Here is a 20,145-nt window from a genome sequence, read left to right as displayed (position 1 = left end):
ATCTCTCAAAGGTCGAAGTGATGATCACTTCCAAGTTGCAAGCAATCCCTTATTCACGTATTTGTTGGGCTTTAGACTCCAAAAAACACTAATCTTTGTCCATCATGAATTAAAAAAGCACTAGTACCCCTAATATTTACAGGGAGGGTCGAGTTCGATGGACTTGATGTTGTCTCGTTTTTAAAATTTTTCCTAGGTCTTTTCATCTCCTTTTAAGATTTGGTTTAGAGCAATGTTATTTGATAGAAAATCTCAATTCTTCAAGGATTCTAAAATAGTGTTAACCAACTTGTCAAGTTAATAATATCGATCGCGACCTTTAATGTAGAAATTACACACCTAAGCCAAGTGTAAATAGAGTGCAAGCAAGGTTGGTCATGTGCTACTAGTTTTGTGCCTTGTTAATTAATTCTCCTTTTTCATGGATGGCATCCGCCCCATCTCTCAATTGAGCCTAGTGTGGTTACACACTGCCTAGTGCCCACCCAAGTAGAGATGGCATGGGCAAGCGGACGAAATAAAGCATGCAACCTACGTGGTTTAGGCTGAGGGATTATTGATTGGACATCTTGAGTTCAATTCCTCTTGTTAGAGCTTGGGTGAACCATGGGCAAGGGCGAGTGGTTGCCCAATATAGTGGGTGCCACACGTGACAAATCATGCCATTTCATGTGTCGTCCACCTAACATGATGCGCCTTCGACCACAATGGGGGCCCCTTTGTGTGCGACGAATCATACCATGCCGCGTGTCATCCACAACGACGTCGCCCAGGCACCAACAGGCCTAAGGCATGATGGAGTTGACTTTTGTTGTGGAGGCGTGGGGACTGCGAACGATCATGCAAAGCAACACCAACAACCCAAGTTCCCACTTCTGTGAATTGTTCCAATTTTATCAGATGTCTCCGAAGAGAACAAAGGCACTAAATCTCTTCAATTGAGATCAGTGCCACCATCTCATTTTTAACAGCATGCCTTCATCACCTCGCATCTTGCAACACCTCCCCCCTTGCCACTCCACTCGTCACCTCCTCGCATTTTCCTTCCACCATAGCTTCTTCTTCTCTACCACCTCTTTCGCTCCAACCTCCCTTCGAGCATATTTCACCCATTCGCATTCATGCCTCTCTTCCATCCCCTGCAATCCTTCATCACCGCCTGCTGCCTTCTTTGGAGGTCGAGCCGCTCCTACTGCAGACGATGACTCCATCGAATCCTCACAAGCACTCCAGGATGACGCCACGGTCTCTTCTCCCGACCTTGTCGATGTTTTGGTAGAAACAATTGGCAAGAATAAAAGACGCATAACGGTGACTATTTCGATTGACGCTCCTTTGGAAGCTGTCTGGAATGTTCTTACCGATTATGAAGGACTGGCGGACTTCCTTCCAGGACTCGCCGTGTGCGAATTGCAGGACCGATGGGAAAATGGAGCTAGACTTTTCCAGGTATTTGATAAGCTTTCATTCCTTGCTCTTAGAAAATTTAAAAACAAGTCGCCCATAAGCAGGCACATGGCACATGTTTCTGAATTAGAACCTGGGCCTTTTAGATGGCTGAATGCACTTGCCCCGTCCCCTCCCCACACCTTGGCTATGGAAATGCAAAAGGTAGAGTATTACCAAGTTATCCTGTGTGCACCCGTGCTGAAAACTGAACTCGTGACCTGCAGGAGTTGAGTGGAATCTCGCATACATGCTTAGCTCCCCCTTCGTTGCTTGTTGGGCTGATTTCCTATTTGTGGGAGTTGCTCGAAGTCACTTAATACCCTGGAGCTTTTCCACTTGGTCAGACATACAGATGCGGGGCTTTTAGAGTTGTTGCCAATCTCACCAGGGCATTCCGAGCAGAAAAAGGATCAATCTCTAATCCAGTTCCATAAGTTGAGGAGTTTGCCTTGTCCTTGAAGGATTTTATTTAAAGGTAAAGGATTTTATTCAAAGGTATGGATTATGGCATTGACCGAAGTAGATGGCTGAAGCCCTTCTGTTGGCAATGGTCACTGATGTAGGTCAAGAACTGCAGTTTCTGGGGTGATCCCTTCAAGGCAAAATGTGGAAGTGGGCTTTAGGTAACACCAGAAGTAAAAGATCACAACAACCTCACGTAACAACGATCAAATTTGATGAGGCTTTTGCCGGTAGTTTAGGGCTGTGGGCCCATAGCTGCCTCTCCTGTTGTCTCCTGATCATGCGGGATCGCGAGACGGTGTCGAAAGCCTCCCTATAGTCTAGACTTTCTTGTGTTTGGACTTCGTCTCGTCAATGATAGCCCTCAAAGTGACGATGTGATCTAGAGTGCAATGCTGCCTTTGGAATCCTGCCTGCGCTAGTGCCCCCTGTCCTCGAGCCTCTATATGACTGCTGATCTCCCACTCTAGTACCGATCTATAAATCTTGGCCAATGTGTGGCCAATCATGAGGGTGCAGTAGTTCCGAGTATCCATGGGGTCTGTTGCTATGTATCGGTACAATAGTGCTAGTGCTCCAAGCAAGTGGGAAGCCGTGGCATATAGGATGGTTGCACATCTATGCTAGAACCAGGGTAAAGACATCTTGCCCATGTGCAAAATGCTTAGTCCGTAGGCCCTCATGATCCTTTTCTTTATGGGTTGTGTAGCCGAAAAAGTGTAGCCTGTACATTCTGTGTAGTGAAGAGGACATGTTCGGCAAAATTCTTGGTCCAAATCATGAAGTGGGGCTGCAGTATCAGCAAAAATGTTTGATGAATCGCAAGCAATAGGAACAAAGTCCTAGAAAGCTGCGTGCTTCATGCACTTTTCTCAACTTGGGCCATTCTTGGATGGTTTTATCTTTGTGGGATCCATTTGTACTCCATCGTTAGAGATGATTAGTGAATCTTATCCAAGAAGAATTTTATTTCCTTGATGTAGGGCTTATTGTCTCGTAGTTCTTGGAAGAAGATGGCTTAGTGTCTCTTATGCTCCTCTTTTGACCTTGACAACACAAGGATGTCATTAAAGAACTTACCTATGAAAAGTTTGTGAGGTTTGAAGTTCTTGTCCATCATCCTATGGAAAGTGGCAAGAGCATTTGTTAAGCCAGAGGGCATGCTTGGGTACTAATGAGAACATAAGCATAGCTTTGCTTACTAGGTTATTATTATTATTGTTATTATTTTCTCATGTACTAATAATTTTTTTTAAAGTCGCTCATAATTCCCTTCCTTTCTTTGTTCTTTCACTTGTTTCATAAAAAAATTTAATTTGTAAGATTTGATATATCCTAGTCTTAGGAATGTGTATGTTTTGTAGCTAATTGTCTTGTTGTAGCTAATTGCATTTTTATTGTAGTGAGGCTCTATATGACCATCGACTTGCCTTTGTGTAAGAAGTGTGCAGTCATGGCATTCAAATTGACATCTACACAAGCTCCACTAAGGATCTCATCCAATTGCATCCTTGGACAATACCAAATGGTGCCAAATCCAAGGCAATTAGATCTCTGCAGGTGAGAAATAGTGTGAGGGTTGGATCAATTTGTCTTGGCAACACAGCCTATGTATTGTGTATTATTCATGGGCGATATCCACAATCAACTCATGATCAATCTTTATGGTAGCATCTTTAAGGTTTTATGTTGATGACATTCTGGTTAATCCTGCTGTCCACTAACATGTGAACAGCCTTGACATTTATGTTGCCTCTCAATCTGAGTGTCTTGGCATTTCTAGCCCAATCAAAGCATTTGGGGATGTGGAATACAACCCTTGTTGTGCATTTTGTATTTGGTGGTTGGTGTGGCTTGCGTAAGGCATTTTGTGGCCGATAACGTTGGAGACTTGGGAAATGAGTTTTCACAACCCTTTTGTCATTCCATTCAAGCAATTTGGACTGGGATTTGGGCTGTTTCTCTATCTTCAGTCTGTTCCCTTATGTGTTGCCCCTAGTCGTCTTGTATTTGTGTGCGTACTTTGGCTCAAAAACCTCTGCAAGCTTTGCCGCTCCTTCAATGGTCAAAGGCTCATGGGCCCTCACATGAGATGCCAAATGAGGATGCAAGCCCTCCCCTCTTCTAGATATATTCTCAACAAAGGGGGAAAATCCCCCAAGAACTGATGTGTATGGTCTTTGGAATGTGTCTTATATGATACATAAAAATCAGCCAAGTACTTCTTCGGAATGAGTAAGGATACAAAAGTGGTTACCTTGCCTTTTAAACGAATCCCACATGACAAATGTGCTTGCTGTATATTCCCATCAAGTGTGGGCATAATATTGCAAATGCATATGAGAAAAAATGACTTTTTCCTTGCTCTCCTTTGCAATAGGATGGAAAGTAGCCTTCTAGCTTCATGATCCACTCCTCAAGTTCATTTGAGGTCTGTCTGTCCATTAGAGAGGCACTCTTGGATATAGGCTAGGGCAAGCAATGGAAGCTCAAAATGTCCTTCAGAGAGTCACTCTTGGATGTAGGCTAGGGCAAGCGAATGAAGCTCAAAATGAACGAGAGAAGACAAAAAACGAGATGTTGTAATGAGTTGCTGCAAAACTGAGAGTGGAGTCTCAAGAGAGAGCTAACAAAACAAAACTCTAGGTCTAAGTGCCCTAATTGGACTAAGTGCCCTAATTGGACTAAGTGTCCTAACTTTCCTAAGTGGTATATGTACTAATTGTACCAACTGACCTAACTGACTTTTGCCAGCAGGAGGCGATTAAGGTCAGACAGCGGTGTTGGGCACGGGAGAGGGGTCTTAGACGTGATCTCGCCTCGATTCAGAGGATGCAGCAGTCCTCTCCTGGCTCTGAGGAGCGCAGACAGCAGGAGGTTCGGGCCCGAGCCATGCTAGAGGAGATTACCCAGCGTCGATTAGAGTTTTCATTTCATGCTTCCAAGTCCTTCTGGGCTAGGAAAGGCGACAGGATGTGCAGCGAGTTCTTTAGGACTCATGGACAGAGGTCAGCAGGGGAGCAGCTCCGTTCCCTTAGGACGCAGGATGGTAGTGTCAGGACAGATCCAGATGAGGTCCGGGACTTGGCGACAGACTTTTACAGATCAATATTTCAGTAGGAGCCCCCAGACCCTCGTGGCCGCATTTGCAGAGAGGAGGTGTGGAGGTCTATACCGAGACTTGTGCAGCCCAGCATGAGCGACACCCTTCTCGCTCCTTTCACTGTTGCGGAGTTGCAGGATGCGGTGAGTGCTATTGATGGGCAGAAATGCCCAGGTGAGGATGGCCTCTCTAGTGCTTTCTTCACCACCTTTTGGGAGCAGATCCACCGACCCTTGCTCGCAGCCTTCCAGCACATCTTCTGGGCTGATTTGCCTCATCCCCAAAGGGGGGGACCGCCAGGAGATCAGACAGTGGCGCCCAATCACCCTCCTTCCGACCGCCTACAAAATCCTCGCCAAGATGATCAGCAGTTGCATCCGCCCCCTGCTACACGACTTGATTCATGACACCCAGACTGGTTTTGTCCAAGATCGCAGCATCTTGGACAACATCTTCACTTTCTCAGAGGCGACGGAATGGGCCCAACACAGTGGCCAGCACCTTGCCATACTCCTTCTCGACTTTGAGAAGGCGTACGACAGGGTAGACTGGTCCTTCTTGGAAGGTACACTCGCTCGGTTCGGTTTCCCGGACGAGTGGATCAGAGGTATTGCTAGCCTTTACAGATCGGCCTCCAATCGGGTTATCATTAGCGGCAGGATGGGGGAGAGATTCACACTCGAGCGCTCGGTGCGACAGGGCTGTCCATTAGCGCCTTACCTTTTCCTATTTTTTGCGGAGGCCATGACACACTTCCTTCGAGCTCGTACCACTGGTCTTTGCGGGATGCGTCTCCCTATTCTAGAGGATGCCGAGTTGTTGGACTCCGAGTATGCAGACGACACAGCTCTATATGTGCAGGATGATGTCGAGTCACTGGAGCGAGTGAGACTATCCCTAGAGATTTTTTGCCTTGCGGCTGGGGCGAAAATCAACTGGCATAAGTCAGTTGGTTTTCTTACAGATCTGGGAGCCAGCTCACAGTGGGGTATTTTCTTGGGGTTTCGCTGGATCCCTAGAGGACAGACGACACGTTACCTGGGATTCCAGGTAGGCCTGGACATCACACCGGCTCAGCAGTTCTTGCCGGTCCTAGCCTCCATACGACGGAAGCTTGCTTTCTGGAGCATGGCTCGGCTTTCCTTGGCAGGTAGGGCCCTTGTGGTCAACCAGGTCCTTCTTGCCACTGCTTGGTATGTGGCCTCTTGCTAGTGTTTTTCGAGGTCTTGTGTAGCCCAGCTGAGGAGATTGGTGCGGAACTTCCTATGGTCAGGTTCAGACGGTTCCGGCACCACCAGAGCTAGGGTCGCCTAGCAGACGGTCATTCTTCCCCAGGCAGAGGGAGGCCTTGGCATTATAGATCCAGAGCTGCAGAGTCAGGCACTTCTTGGCAAGCTAGTCATTCGCGGTCTGACCCAAGGAGGACAGACGCGGAAGCTCTTGCTACAACATGGTCTCAGTGGGTGTACTCCCCAGAGAGGGGGTGTTTGGCAGCCTTCTATTCGATGGATCTTCACTTCAGCTCCTTTGACTCAGCCCCGTTCCCCTTTCCTCCGTAGCCTCATCTCGGTATGGAGGAAGCTGCGACACAGCCTTTCTTAGGTTCCCCCTAGCTGCCGAGAGGAGACAGACAGACAGCCCTTGATTTGGAGCAGCCAGGTGACAGATGATACAGGTCGTCAGCTTGGAGAGAGATCCCATATCCCTTGGGCATTCTGGGCGCACGGGCCCGCACGCTCGTTCCGGGTTTGGAGGGACGTCTACAGTAGGATGAGCCCAGGCGAGCTGGCAGCAGCAGTAGGTATGGCACGTGGGATCCAGGCTCGGCGAGCAGAGATTGGTGCTGCCATCCCAGCATGTTGGAGGATTCCCGTAGGCACCGGACAGCTCTTTCCGGGAGATGAGAGGTGGCTAGGACAGTTCACTCCATGAGGCATTCCTTTGGTGGTGGCAGGCCTCTTCTCGGATTCTTCGGTATATTTCTTCTCCATCACTGATGACAGTCGCCTACAGAGTAGAGAGGCCGTGATCGACCCCCAGCTTCCCTGGCAGCGCCTTCGCATTGTAGGGCTGCAAGGGAAGACTTGGCATATAGACCCCCTGATTATGCAGGACCAGGATTGGAGACTCTGGATATGGGAGGGCCGTTCCTTGTCAGAGGTGGAGTGGGACCCAGGGGAGTGGCTTTGGCCACCGTCGGAGACCTCAGAGAACCCTACCCCCTTCTTTTCTTACAGTACATGCACGGGCCGGCGTGCTCTTGGGGCTCTCCAGCGTGGGCTACCCACACAGGCACATAGGTGGTATGCCGAGGGGATATCCTTGGTCTTTCTTCGCACCTTCTGGAAGACTCTCTGGGCCAGTTGGCGTCCGAGGAAGATCTCCTACTTCCTTTGGATGGTGGCACACAAGGGGCTTCCAGTTGGTAGCTGGCTGAGAGAGATGGGGCAGGAGGGGCATTGTCAGATGTGTCTTCAGGAGGAGGAGTCCCTGAAGCATTGCCTTTGGAGCTGCTCACACGCGCAGACGGTTTGGAAGGGAATCATGGGGATCTTAGCTAGGGCTACACCCGAGCTAGGACCGATCACTTGGGGAGCCGTTTGTTGGTGCAGCACTGAGCCGGGACATCACTGGGCCTATGAGTTCTCTAGACAGGATCCCGTCTTTTTAATCACGCAGGCCACTTGGGCATACATGGACAGCTTCCCGTGGCATTTGACATAGACAGATGCAGGAGCGACGCCTCGGCACCCAGTTTGGGAGATCATAGGGAGCATCACAGGCTGGCATATCTGGACTTCCAGATGTGCGCAGACTGTAGGAGCTCAGACTTCTTCTACCACCCAGACCCTCACAGATATCTGGAGCACGATCATTCACACGCTCAAGGGTCAGTGGGATCAGATTCAGGGAGAATCCTGGATAGGGAAGGAAAAGAGACAACGTTTCCTTTGCGATTGGGACCACCGGGAGTTATTCTTCCAGCACTCCACTCAGAGTCTTCAGTGGCATTACGCCCCCCCACCGTGGCTATTTGTCCACTCTCCGATGATTATGCCCTAGGAGGCTTGTATTTAGCTTTTTGACTTCTCGGGCTGAATCCGTTTTGTGATTACAGCCCGCTGGCCTTCAAGCCTTCTTGTACTCTCGCTTTCAAGTAATATAACTAGCACTACTTTTTGCGCAAAAAAAAAAAAGAAGCTAGGTTCTTGCGAATGCCTGGAACATAAAGAACATTCTCTAGAGTGACAAGATTACCAGGAACAGAAGTAAGAGCAACTTGCCTAACGCTTTTCACTGTATATGATGCATTATTGGCACATGTGACTGTCCCCCCCTTAGATGCATGTTCAAGTGAGTTGAAAAACTTCCTGCAGGAAGTAATGTGCTTACTAGCACCAGGCATCTGATACATCAGAAACTGACATGCAGGCATCATGAATATCATGAACATTAGGATTATACTAACATGTAACCAGAAAAGCCCAATGCTGGTCTTGTGCAAAATTAGCTGACTCATGTCAATCTTCTGGACTAGGAGAACTAGATACTGCAAGACCAGACTCTTTCTTCTTCTTTTCAGATGCAGTTCTTTTCCTGCATTCAGAAATGGCATGCCCAGGTTTCTTGCAATAGTTGCATCCCTTCTTCTTCTTGTTATCCCCCGAAGAAGAGGCAACATGGGAGTGACCAGCATGTGAATGAGGGGGTTTACCAGCTGAAACCTTGCCTTTGCCTTTGTTTTTATGTTGGGAAGCAAAGGCTTGATCACTCGCCATACAAGCATTGCGGTTTGCACGGCTTTGTTCCTCCTGACGTAGAGGAGCAAAAAATGGTTGGCATTGCCACCTGCAACAAACCTCAATGTAGTAGCAAATCCCTGATAAGAGTCAAGCAACAAATCAAGGGTATTAGAAACAAGCTGAGAATCAGGCACCACCTCATCAATATTAGCCAATTTCTCTTTCAAATCCTTCACATAGGTAAGATAGGCATCCATGTTACCACTCTCTCCAAGCTTCAAGTCCTTCAACTGCTTGCGGAGATAGGCAAGCCGCACCTCATCCCACACCTAATATAAGGATGCAAGCTGATCCCATGCTTTCTTTGCTGTCTTGCAAGACCGGATATGAGGGATGATGACCCTTTTAACAGAGAGAGCAATCAAGGCATGTGCTTTGGCATCACGACCATCCCACTGAATCTGCTCCTATGTAGGAGGCAAAGTACCTATAGTAGAAGATGCAGCTGCTCTAGAAATAGCATTAGACCCATCACCTGATGAGCCTGAAGCAGTACTTGTAGCACCAGCTGCATTGCCCGTAGGCCTGACCTCAAATCCTGAAACAATGTGCTACAAATTCTTGGCAACCACTACATGCCCCATCATGTATGCCGACATGGGGTAATTTGTGCCATCAAGCTTGTCCTTAGCCCCAAGCATCCCAAACAAATCATCTTTGCTGCTAGTCATGGTGCTGAAATTCAAGACAAATGCACCAACTGGCAAGGCAAATGAGAGAAAAAAGATTTTAAAATCAAGTGACAAAATTCTGCTCAAGCTTCAAAGTTTTTCACTACAAAAGAATCTGTTGTCTCAAAGTGTACCTGTTGCAAAAAATTCCTTAAAAGGCAACACGAGGCCTGTCCAAGGCAACACAGGGCCTTTCCAAAATGCAAATGAAGTAGAAATTGGAAAGAACCAATGCAACAAAGGCTTACCCAATGGTGTAGCTCAACAATATAGTGTGGAAAAGGCTCTAGATATATGAGTAGATGTAGTCACCCTTGGAGGAGAGGTGAAATGGACAGCAAATGGCAATGAAGGATACCAAGAGAAAGCTGGAAATGAGAATTACAACAAGAGAATGTGCTCCTACAAGGAGGAGAGCACCTCAAAATGAGCGGAGAAGGATCCAATGGTGATAATCTTGCAGCTTGAGGAAAAGAATGGCGAATGGGCTCAAGGAGATGTCTCCGAATAGCAATAGCAAGCTCCAAATGGCTCCAAATATGGGCACGCTTCACGAGACAGCACCAGACAGCTCCGAAATGAACCCCGAACAGGCTGCAAAGACCTCCGTACAGCCACTTAATGCACCGTACAGCAGCCCGTACTGCTGTACGGACCACACATGCGAAATTGCCTGCAATAAATGATCCGTATTGTGCCTGTACAAGCAATAAATGCTGCCGCATGCAGTCCGTACAAACTGTACAGATGCCCGTACACCACACTTTTGAGGCGGCTGAGTCCGTACAGTCTTCAATGGCTACAGCAGGGTAGAAAATGAGTAAAAAATGCTCCTCTCCAAAATGCAAATTTCCTGCGATGGAAATGCTTGGAGAAGCCTCGGGTGTTCACACATGTGAAGATGCCCAGGGAAATGAGCCGACCAGCAGGAGAATGGGCTGCCAAACAGCTCCCAATGGCTCCAAGAGGACTCTGGGTGGCTGGAAATGGCTAGAGAGTAAAACCCTCACCTGCTCTGATACCACTGTAGGCTAGGGTAGGCAATGGAAGCTCAAAATGAAGGAGAGAAGACAAAAAACGAGATGCTGTAATGAGTTGCTGCAAAGCTGAGAGTGGAGGCTCAAGAGAGACCCAACATAACAAAACCCTAGGGCTAAGTGCCCTAATTGGACTAAGTGTCCTAACTGTCCTAAGTGGTACATGTACTAACTGTACCAACGGACCTAATTGACTGCAACTAGGCCTACAAGGCACATACCAAGGAATGAGTGGCACCTATGGATAGCCCATAGAATGGCCTACATTGGATTGGTTTGCTCCATGCCCACGTGCATCCTTTTGCTCGAGATGGTACTTGTGTGTACTCAATCCATCTCATGTTTTAGTGTTGAAAGGATGCATAGTGGTGATCTTTGAGAGCCATTGATGCCAAAGATTAAACAGAAAAGGGACTTGCTTGCTGAGTGAAGCCCGAATGCCTATACACAGTAGAAGATTTTGTAACCTACAAGTTCTAGGTCCCGCATCACATGTGCACATAAGCAATGTTTCAATTATGCATAGATTTGAAAAAGTAGACAACCCGATAGACAATTGAAAGCATGTATGAAGATGATCCAAGATGGAATCCAAAAATTAGCCTATCAAGTACTGCCACATGGACGATAGGATGCTACTTCAATGTTGTCAGAACAGATTTGCTTATCTATTCAGCCTTGGAGCTGATTTGCTAGAGCTCTGAATTGCTACTCAAACTACTTGTGGATGAGTTCATGATGGCCTCCTTATCAAAGCCCAAGAAGGAGCTGTTCAAGGCATTCAAGTATGACATGCTAAACTAGATTGCAAAGTGGATGAGGTGATGCGAAATGCCACAGCGACATCTAGGCCTAGGATGAAGGCCGAGATTACCAAGTATATGTTAAAGTGCCAGCAATGTCAAGTGAACAAGGTAGAACGTCTAAAGGTTGGAGGGTTGTTACATCCTCTAGATATCCTTGGAAGTAAATGAAAGAGTATTTCCATAAACTTCATGGTGGGCATGATGCTATTAGAAAAAAAACCGTGAAGCCTACTGAGTTGGCTTATCAGTTTGTTGAGCAGCCTTCTCCTTTAGTGATAGCCTTTGTCACGGCTAAGTCTACCCTTTACCTCTGGAGTGCCGAAAGAAACTTAGTATGAAGACCTTTGTATAAATGGATGCTCAAGTATGTGTGGGTGTGTGGATTTGTATGTGTGAGAGCATATGTTTAATACTATGGTCTACACCCACTGTTGGGCGCTGATGTCATCGGTGGGGATGTCATAGTAGCTAGTCCTTGCTAGTTTCATGTTCTTGAATTCATATACATGTGTGTAATATGTATGTATGTATGTGTATATGTATATGTATATGTATATATGTATATGTGTGTATATGTATACGTATATATATGTCACTCAGGCAATCTTTCTATGATTGTCTGTGCGTTCGTCAGATAGATTACTCTGTTTACTTGTCTTACACTGAAATCTTTTTATATTGTACTTGCATGTCCTCTCTTTGGGGACTCTTCTTGTAATATAAATATAAATGGATTTCGGTACTCCCCTCTGTTCTTGCCCCTTCCTTTGCCTTTGCGCAGGCCGTAAATGCTGTACGGTCGTCCGTGCAGCCTGTACGGTCATTTGTACAGCCTCCCCCTTTCGTACAGTTTTCTTCATCTGTACCTGCTCCCATGTCCATACAGTCGGGTTCGGTACAATCTCTTCCTGATGTCTATTCCTCCCCTCTTACTGCTGCTCCGATAGATGGCTCTTTCGTTTTCTCTGCTTTAGCTCCCCCTTCTGCCTCTGCTCCTCCTGCACGCGTCTTCTTTCGGCGGAAGCGTGGTGCTTTGCCTCCCTCCACTTTGGTTAAATCGGCAAAGCTGGATATTGCGGATGGTCCTTCGTCTTCCCTCCAGTTGGACCTTCTTCGCCAGATGTGTTTTGCTTCCGTTACAAATGTTCCTTCATCGGGTTCACCGCTTGTTTGTTCTTTGGATTCTGCCCTTCTGGTTTCCAGTCTTCGACAGGCTCAGCAGTTTGGGGTTAGTCTCTACTTTATGGGCAGGGTTTTATCTGCAGCTCAACTTTGTCGTTGGGCTGAAGTTGCAGTGGGACAGGATTGCCTTTCTTCCTTTCTCTTTCTCGGCAAAGGTTTTTATTATGCTCACTGCTCTTCGACTGACATGGTGGAGCGACTTGTCAGTTGTGCTGGTATTCATGGGACTGGTTTCTTTGCTTATGTGATGCCCTGGGATCCGCTTTTTGATTCATCTGCCTCTCTTCTGACTCACTGCCCGGTCTGGATTACCCTCAAAGCGTTGCCTCTATCTCTTCTTCAGTATCTTTCTACTCTTGCAGCTTTTTTGGGGAGGCCTCTACATATTCCGAGACAGGAGTTTTTGTAGGCTACTCGGCATGTTCGCCTTTGTATTTTATGGGATATGATGCAGCTCGTGCCCTCTACTGTGGATCTTGATTTGGGATTTGCTCATCCGATGCGCATCAGGCTGCATTTTGCCTCTTTTCCTACAGCATGCTATTGGTGCTGGTAGGTTGGTCATTTTGCACGTGCTTGGCCTTCGACTTCCATGACTACTCCTCCTGTTCCTTCTTCAACTGTAAAGTTTACTCTTCCTTCTCCTCAGGTTTCTGCTAAGGCTTTACTGGATAAGCCTTCTTTTACTGCTCCGAAGCATTACCGGAGGAAGGTAGAAAAATCACAGGTTAATCTTCCTCTTGCTAAACAAGTTCAGGATTCGACTCCCATTGAGCATCATCAGCCTCCTTCTCCTCTAGATATGGATGTGCCCCTTGCAGAGGGGATCATACAGGATGCTGCACATGCTCTTTCTCAGGTTGATCCTCGAAGTGAAGTTGAAATGCTGAGTCCTGCTTTATCAGATGCAGCTCTTTCGTCGGAGGATACAGATGTTGATCTAGCTCCTTTGCCTCTGATGCCTGTGTCAGAGTCTCCTTCTGTTCGGGATACAGAAGTGCCTTTTTTACTGGAATCTTTTTATCCCATGTTACAACATGTTTTTGACCCTGTGATTCATAAATTTCGGGTACCAACCTATATCAAGAAGAATCGCAAGGGCAAAAAACAGCTGGTTTTTATTGATGGTGTGGTTTCATCACTGCATCAGTTTTTACAGAGCAATAATTTGAAGTTGGAGGATGTTGTGTTTGATCCTCCTCTAGCTTGATATGTAACTTTTTACTTGGCTGCCTCATGACTTTTGCTCTGAGGCTTTACTTGTAAATTTTTTTCTTGTACTTATTGGTGGGTTTTTACCTCTTTTGAGGTTTATCACACGGAAATATAAGATTTCACTTTATTTAAAAAAAAAAAAGTGTGTGTTGTATATAAATATGTATGTCTCTCTCTCTCTCTCTCTCTACACACACACACTTTTTTTTTTGTGAGAAGAACTCTCTACACACACACACACACACATGAGTGGTTCTTAAGGGCTTATGTGTGATCTTAAGGCCTTCTCATGTGCATTTTACTTTCTAATGATGATTTTGGAAAGCTACTCAATAATATGGGAGAATTGCATCCTCTCTTTTGGGATTGTTCCATTTGTGTGAGGAATGATGACCTGAAAGACAATTTATTGAAAAAATGCTATGCAATCAAGCAGGTTCCCTCTGTTCTTGTTGTTAAATATTCCTAGAAATTATGTTTTTATCTGATATAGGCATTTTTTTGACATTTTTGGAGTTAGATTGGCGAGCAAAATTTGGCACTTGGCTTGAAGTTTCAAGCAAAGGGTGTAATAAATGTGCATGAACATCCATTAGAAACTCTTCCATGTGGGTTTCGCCGTGATATTGATTTTGAGATGATAGAAGGCGACTTTCAAATTTTCAAGGGAACATGGCGCATGGAGCAGGTAGCTGCCTCTAAGCTTGGAGGTGAAATTTTACTGTTCAGTTGTGATATTTAATCAGATGGAAATTAATCAATACTTGCATTTATAAGGATGATAGTTGAAGGTTTTAACTTGATGTTGTTTTCTATATTGTCCTTTTAGACCTATCAAGGTATTCAAGAGGATTTGAAAGCAAGGATATGGGTGCATGGAACTAACCTCATAAGTAGGGCCGTTGGAAGGTCTTAAACAATTTCTAGTGGCTTTGTAAAGGTCAACTTTGGTTCTAGTCTTTTGACTTTGTAGCTGCAAGGCTTTTAGCCAAATAGGTGTGTGCTTGCTTGACAAAATGACAAGGGGGACAATTGTCAATGTTCAACATTGGTATTGCTTTCTAGTGCACTATCGGATAAGATTTTGGTAAAGTCCAAAATATGCATGCTTTTAGCAAGGGGTTAGAATTTAGGAAGCACAAAATGCACCCAAAGCATATAGAGCTTGTTTAGCCTTTGCCACAGCTGAGTTTGCCCTTCACCTGTGGAGTGCCGACAGAAATGCAGTTGAAGAACTTTATATAACTAGATGCTCAAGTATGTGTGGGTGTGTTTATTTGTATGTGTGAGAGCATATGTTTATACTATGGTCTACAACTGGGCGCTGATGACGTCAGTGGGAATTTCATAGTAGCTAGTCCCTGCTATGCATGATGGAGTTTATGGTTTCAGCCTTATGAGTGACTATCGTGAGATTGAAACTGCAATATGTTGTGTTTTTAAAGGATGAGTTTGGGCACGTTCCTGGATTCATCTAGACACATACAGAGCTTCTTGTATGGTTGGACATATACATGTGATTTGTATTCAAAGTCATAGTCTATGCTATGCTCTTGTCAATATATTTGAGGCCATGTGCCATTTGCCATTTGCCATGCCAAGTCTATCAATTTCATTAGCATGAATGATTTCATAGGGTTAGAGTGGTCCACAATATTGTAAGAAATGATATTAGTGTTGGAAAGGTCACCTTCCCATCTGTAGGCCCCCAAATGCGGAGAGCATGGGGGAGGGAGACCTAGGGCAAGACCTGCCACATGGGCATCTACCGAGAGAAACGAGAGAGGGGGCTGCCACATGGGCAGCACCTCAGAGCAAACAGGGCAGGGTTATCCCAGGGCAAAAGTGCACTGATGGTGAGGCTTTTGGTAAGGTGTGTGGGCAGGGTTATGACCTGCAACAGAACTAGCAGATGGCGTATCAGATGGGGCAGGCTGGGACCAGAAAAGAGGGCTGCATAGGGGCAGTCCCCTGCCCTTATATAGAGCTGAGGGCTGGCTGGTCGGCCAGCACACAGCCCCACAGAGGGTCCCCACAGCCCCATAAAAGGGCTGGCGGGTCGGTTGAAGGACCTGCAGCAGTCGGCCATTATGGGCCCTGCTGGGTCGTTACAGTTAGGGAGCTGCCAGACCCTATAAAAGGGCCCTCTTAGGGCCTCATTATGCAGCCACCAGGGCAGCCTTCAGGGAGCCGATTTGAGTACAGGAGTAGCAGACTTGGGGCCTACATCTAGGAGGACCAAGGCAAACTATGTACTGCAGACAAAGCTTGAAGAAAGGATGCACACCTAGGCTGACGTTCAGGGCAGCAAGGTGCGGGGGATCAGACACAGAGACGCTCATCAGGGAGCACTCGGACTCAGGGATCTAGGAGTGTCTCGGAGGTAGTAAGACAGCATCTTTTGGTGAGGACAAAGTATTACGGTTTGGTGGGACTTTGGCCCTCTGTTGTATTGTGTCCATTGGACGGAAATGTTTTGTTGGTCCTATATCTCTTCTGAGCATTGTCTATTTGCTGCTGATCGGCACATTTATGTGAAGCACATTAAGTAAGGAAGTTTGTGATTCCACCCACACCACCACTGTGTGAGGTCCTGGGCTATTCTATCTGTCTTCCATTGTGTGTACCCTTTGTTTGGTTCATTTCTAACAATTAGGGCACTCTTTTATAAAGTCAAGCCATCTATATTGCAATGGGCCATTTAAAAAAATCAAAGCCTCTTACCCTTCAATGAAAGATTAGATGGGAAGTTTACCTACAACTTTGATGGCTCGGTAGGGTGTTTTAACTTTACTACCACGCACATCATAAATGTGAGACTACAAGAGTGATCCAATTTTTGCATGCATTTGAACCATATTTTCATATGCATCTAGAATCATGGTTGCAATGGCACAGGATATAGAGAGTCCTTCTGCATACATCTTATCAATGTCTTTGGAAGCCATGCTATGGCACTATCTTCCACTAGCTTGGCTTCTCCATGACAGCTATGACAGTTATTCCTTCTATATTGTTTTTGCTTTTTTTTTGGGGGGGGGGGGGTGTTGAAAAGTATCGTTTTTATTATAAAAAGTATCTAGAAACAACATGGGGCAAATTATAAAGCTTGAACTCACCCTCAGAGCTGCAAAAGACTCTTATAATGACAGTTATTCCTTTGGGGCTTCTTACACATTGCTTAATGCATAATGCTCCTTTGGATTGCCAACTATAGAAAAGACAAGCTAAGAGCTATCCATAACAACAATTGTGTACTTGGTATGCATTGGATGTGTACCATCGACACCACAATAAATTTCTGGTAGCAAAGCTGAGGCAACTAGTCTTTGCTTGTTTGTAAGCAATTATTAATCAAGGAAGGTGGGAAAAATGAGAGGGACATGTTGTAAGCCGTTATAATCAAGGTAGAGGCCCTTTTAGCTCAAGTCATGGAGGGGAAGAAACAAGGATTAGGAATGAAAATGTATTGTTAAAACAAGTATACAAATGTGAGATATTCCAATCTTAACTATCAACATGCACTCACAGTTTAAATCTCTCCTCTCAAAGGCCCAATCAATTGTATCAATAGAGTTCGATTGCAGAACTCAAAAGCCTTGAGAGCACTCGTTCCTAGGGAAGAGGAGATTTTATACAGTTTGCACTATGGATTCCCAAATTAATTCTAGTAGTGGAGCTTGTAGAACTGAAGCTCTTTTGAAAGCATCAAGTGGATTTTCAAAGAGTAAAATTGTGTAAGATTACATTGGCCACGTATTAATCCTGCTTGAAAGCTTGGTAATAGCGTACATCTCATCCATGAGTTGGCCAATTTTGTTGAGAGGAAGAAAGCTTCTTGCTTTCAAAGGCAATTGGCCGTCTCTCTTGCAATAAAACCACTCATACATCATGACCGCTCGCATGGATTTCTAGAAAAATGGTTTATGAGGATCAGTAATTTTCACCGTAGACTTTTGAGCAACTACTCTCTTTACTATACTCTCATGTCGATTCTTTCCCTAAACTTAAGGTACTTTATCTAAGGTCAACTCAATTAATGGTAAGATACTATCAAAACACGCTTTGATATGTCTCCTATAGAACTAAACAAATCCTAATGATGACTGCAACACTATGACATTCTTAGATACATGTCTTCTTCTTGTGATAAAGACACTAGCTTGACTCAGAGTATTGAGCAATTTTCTTAAGTGTAGCTATTGTCAATAAAATGTACTACGAACTTTCCTATATATGGGCAAATTAAATCATTGATCAACATGAGAATGTGCGTGGAGCGTGGGTAAGCCCAAATGGCATTACCAAACCTCATAATGGCCAAGCCTATTTCTAAAAGAAGGTTTACACAGATCTTCAGCTCGAATTCCAACCTGATGGTAGCCAAACTTAAGATCTATCTTACTAAAGATCACGGCTCCATATAATGCACCGAACAGATCATCAATTCTTGTCATTGGATACCTGTGCTTAATGGTGATATTATTCAAACCATGATAATCGATGCACAATCGAAAAGTATCATCTTTCTTTTGCTTTAATACCGATGAAGAAAAAGATGAAAAATTGAGTTGAATCTACCTCAACATGAGGTGTTCTTCATACCTCCACTTCTTTCGTGAAACTTAGTCTATAAGGAGATCGGTCCCAAGAACAAGTTTTAATCTTTTCTTTACGGAGGTAATCCATAAGGAGTTCATCTCTAAAACAATTAAAACACTGAGAATCTGATCGGCTAACAGGGCCATCTCCCCATATTGGGTAACTGAGGAATCTATTGGTGCATCCTCACATGACTCCATAGATATACAACAAAGGAATTAAAACTCACCTTGAGTTTCTATGTCTCCATACTTGAGGTGAAAGAACCTTGAGATAAATGCTTTTAACCTCATAACATAGATGGCATACTATTAAATATAACTCTATGTATGTGTTTCTACCAATCAATTACAAGATTCATCTTAGAATGCCATGCCATACCTAGAGCTATATCTATGTGAGCTAGCTTGGTCATACTAGTCATTTCAAAATCCATCTTCCCCGCATAGCCCTAGATGTAGAGTTCCAAACTATGTGATCCTCTTGTCCCATACTTTTGTTGGGCTTCCATCTGCCATCTTAACTGTATAGGCATAATGGGATGAGCAAATTTTCAATTTCATCCTTTTCATAACTCGTAATTATCAACATTGTATGTTGATATGGAGTCAAACAATGCAATTACATTATGATCGCTACTTGTCCTTTCATCTCTATTAATTCTGTTTCAAGAAAGATTAAATACCCCGTAGTTACGGGTTTTAACATGATATTATCAGGTACATCATCTATTTGCTTAGCAACAGGGACACACAACAAAATAGAATCTAACTTGTGAGAAGATCCCGTTAATTGACTCTGAAGCTTCTCTGCCTTAGGACTTTCCTGCATTTCTGCATCAGATTTTGAGATCTTTCTGCTAATGTGATTGACCACATCCAAACTACAAGCTCTCTCTTCTTGCATGTTCCTTCTGCTTTGGAGTGAAAGAGGACTTTGGCCAAGCCCTAGCTGCCATAGATGAAATCTTTCTTTTCACTCCTATGGTTTTGTTTGGCTGGAATCCACCATTTTTTTCAGGTTTAACAATCTTTGTACTATAGTGGGTAGCTGGCTGCTTCCCTTTTTAATAAACTTCTTCACAAATACATGCTTCTTCAGCTACTCTTGTTGATCGCTAGGAACCACGAGCCCACTAGTTTTGATTCTCACATCCTCATAATTCAATTTAATTGCTATTTAAATTTATTGATATACTCTATTATTGATAAGTTCTTCTATCTCATACACCTATATTCATCCCATGCTCTTAATACTTCATCAAGAAGTAGAAAATGTTTCTTGAATTCCATCTTGAAGTTCCCCCAAGTAAGAAAAGCGACATTGCCCTTGTATTGCTTGTATTTCTTGTCTCAGTGAACATGTGAGTGGACTCGGGGATTTTCATAAGATCATTATGTACTCCACAAATGATGAAATCCTTGTCCCATTTGTGAAGCCAACCCCTGATATATCGGAGTTCCTATCCTTCATTCGACGTGCATATTTATAACGTCTATAATATGCTATGTTAGGCCATTTCAATTTTATAGTTTCTAGGATATGGACACCAAGCTCTGTTTCAGCCAGCCCTTTTCTCTATCCTTTCTAGAATGTCCCTTAGCAACACTATTCATTATTTTCCATGATTCTTCGTGAGCTTGATTTGCCTGTAATTGCTGCATCATAGGTTGCTATAAGGCATCTTCTAAAGTTCCTATCCTTGCATTTAACTATTGAGTCTTAAGTATGTCACAGGGCACAATATCTACTATACCGGCTGGACTCTTGATCCTATAGGACCACACAAGAAGTTTTCGCTTCTACTTACATCTT

General features: G+C 44.7%; 1 protein-coding gene across 2 annotated transcripts in view; it reads left to right on the top strand.

Moving 5' to 3' along the window:
• Nucleotides 1-896: 896 nt before the first annotated feature.
• LOC147901621 (Polyketide cyclase / dehydrase and lipid transport protein) overlaps nucleotides 897-20,145 on the top strand; it is a 47,431-nt gene continuing 28,182 nt past the window's right edge. Inside the window, exons 1-2 of one of the 2 annotated variants that reach the window (XM_087374861.1) lie at nucleotides 897-1,449; nucleotides 14,249-14,416. In XM_087374861.1, coding sequence (XP_087230987.1) covers nucleotides 973-1,449; nucleotides 14,249-14,416 — 645 coding nt within the window. In that variant the 5' untranslated portion in view covers nucleotides 897-972. The remainder of the gene's footprint in view (nucleotides 1,450-14,248; nucleotides 14,417-20,145) is intronic. The other variant, XM_087374862.1, reaches the window with a different exon arrangement.

The sequence above is a fragment of the Dipteris shenzhenensis genome, chromosome 5 (genome assembly GCF_047967505.1).
Source record: "Dipteris shenzhenensis isolate YYH24624 ecotype China chromosome 5, Dip_SZ_1.0, whole genome shotgun sequence".
NCBI lineage: Eukaryota > Viridiplantae > Streptophyta > Polypodiopsida > Gleicheniales > Dipteridaceae > Dipteris > Dipteris shenzhenensis.
This window is presented reverse-complemented; position numbering and strand designations above follow the sequence as displayed.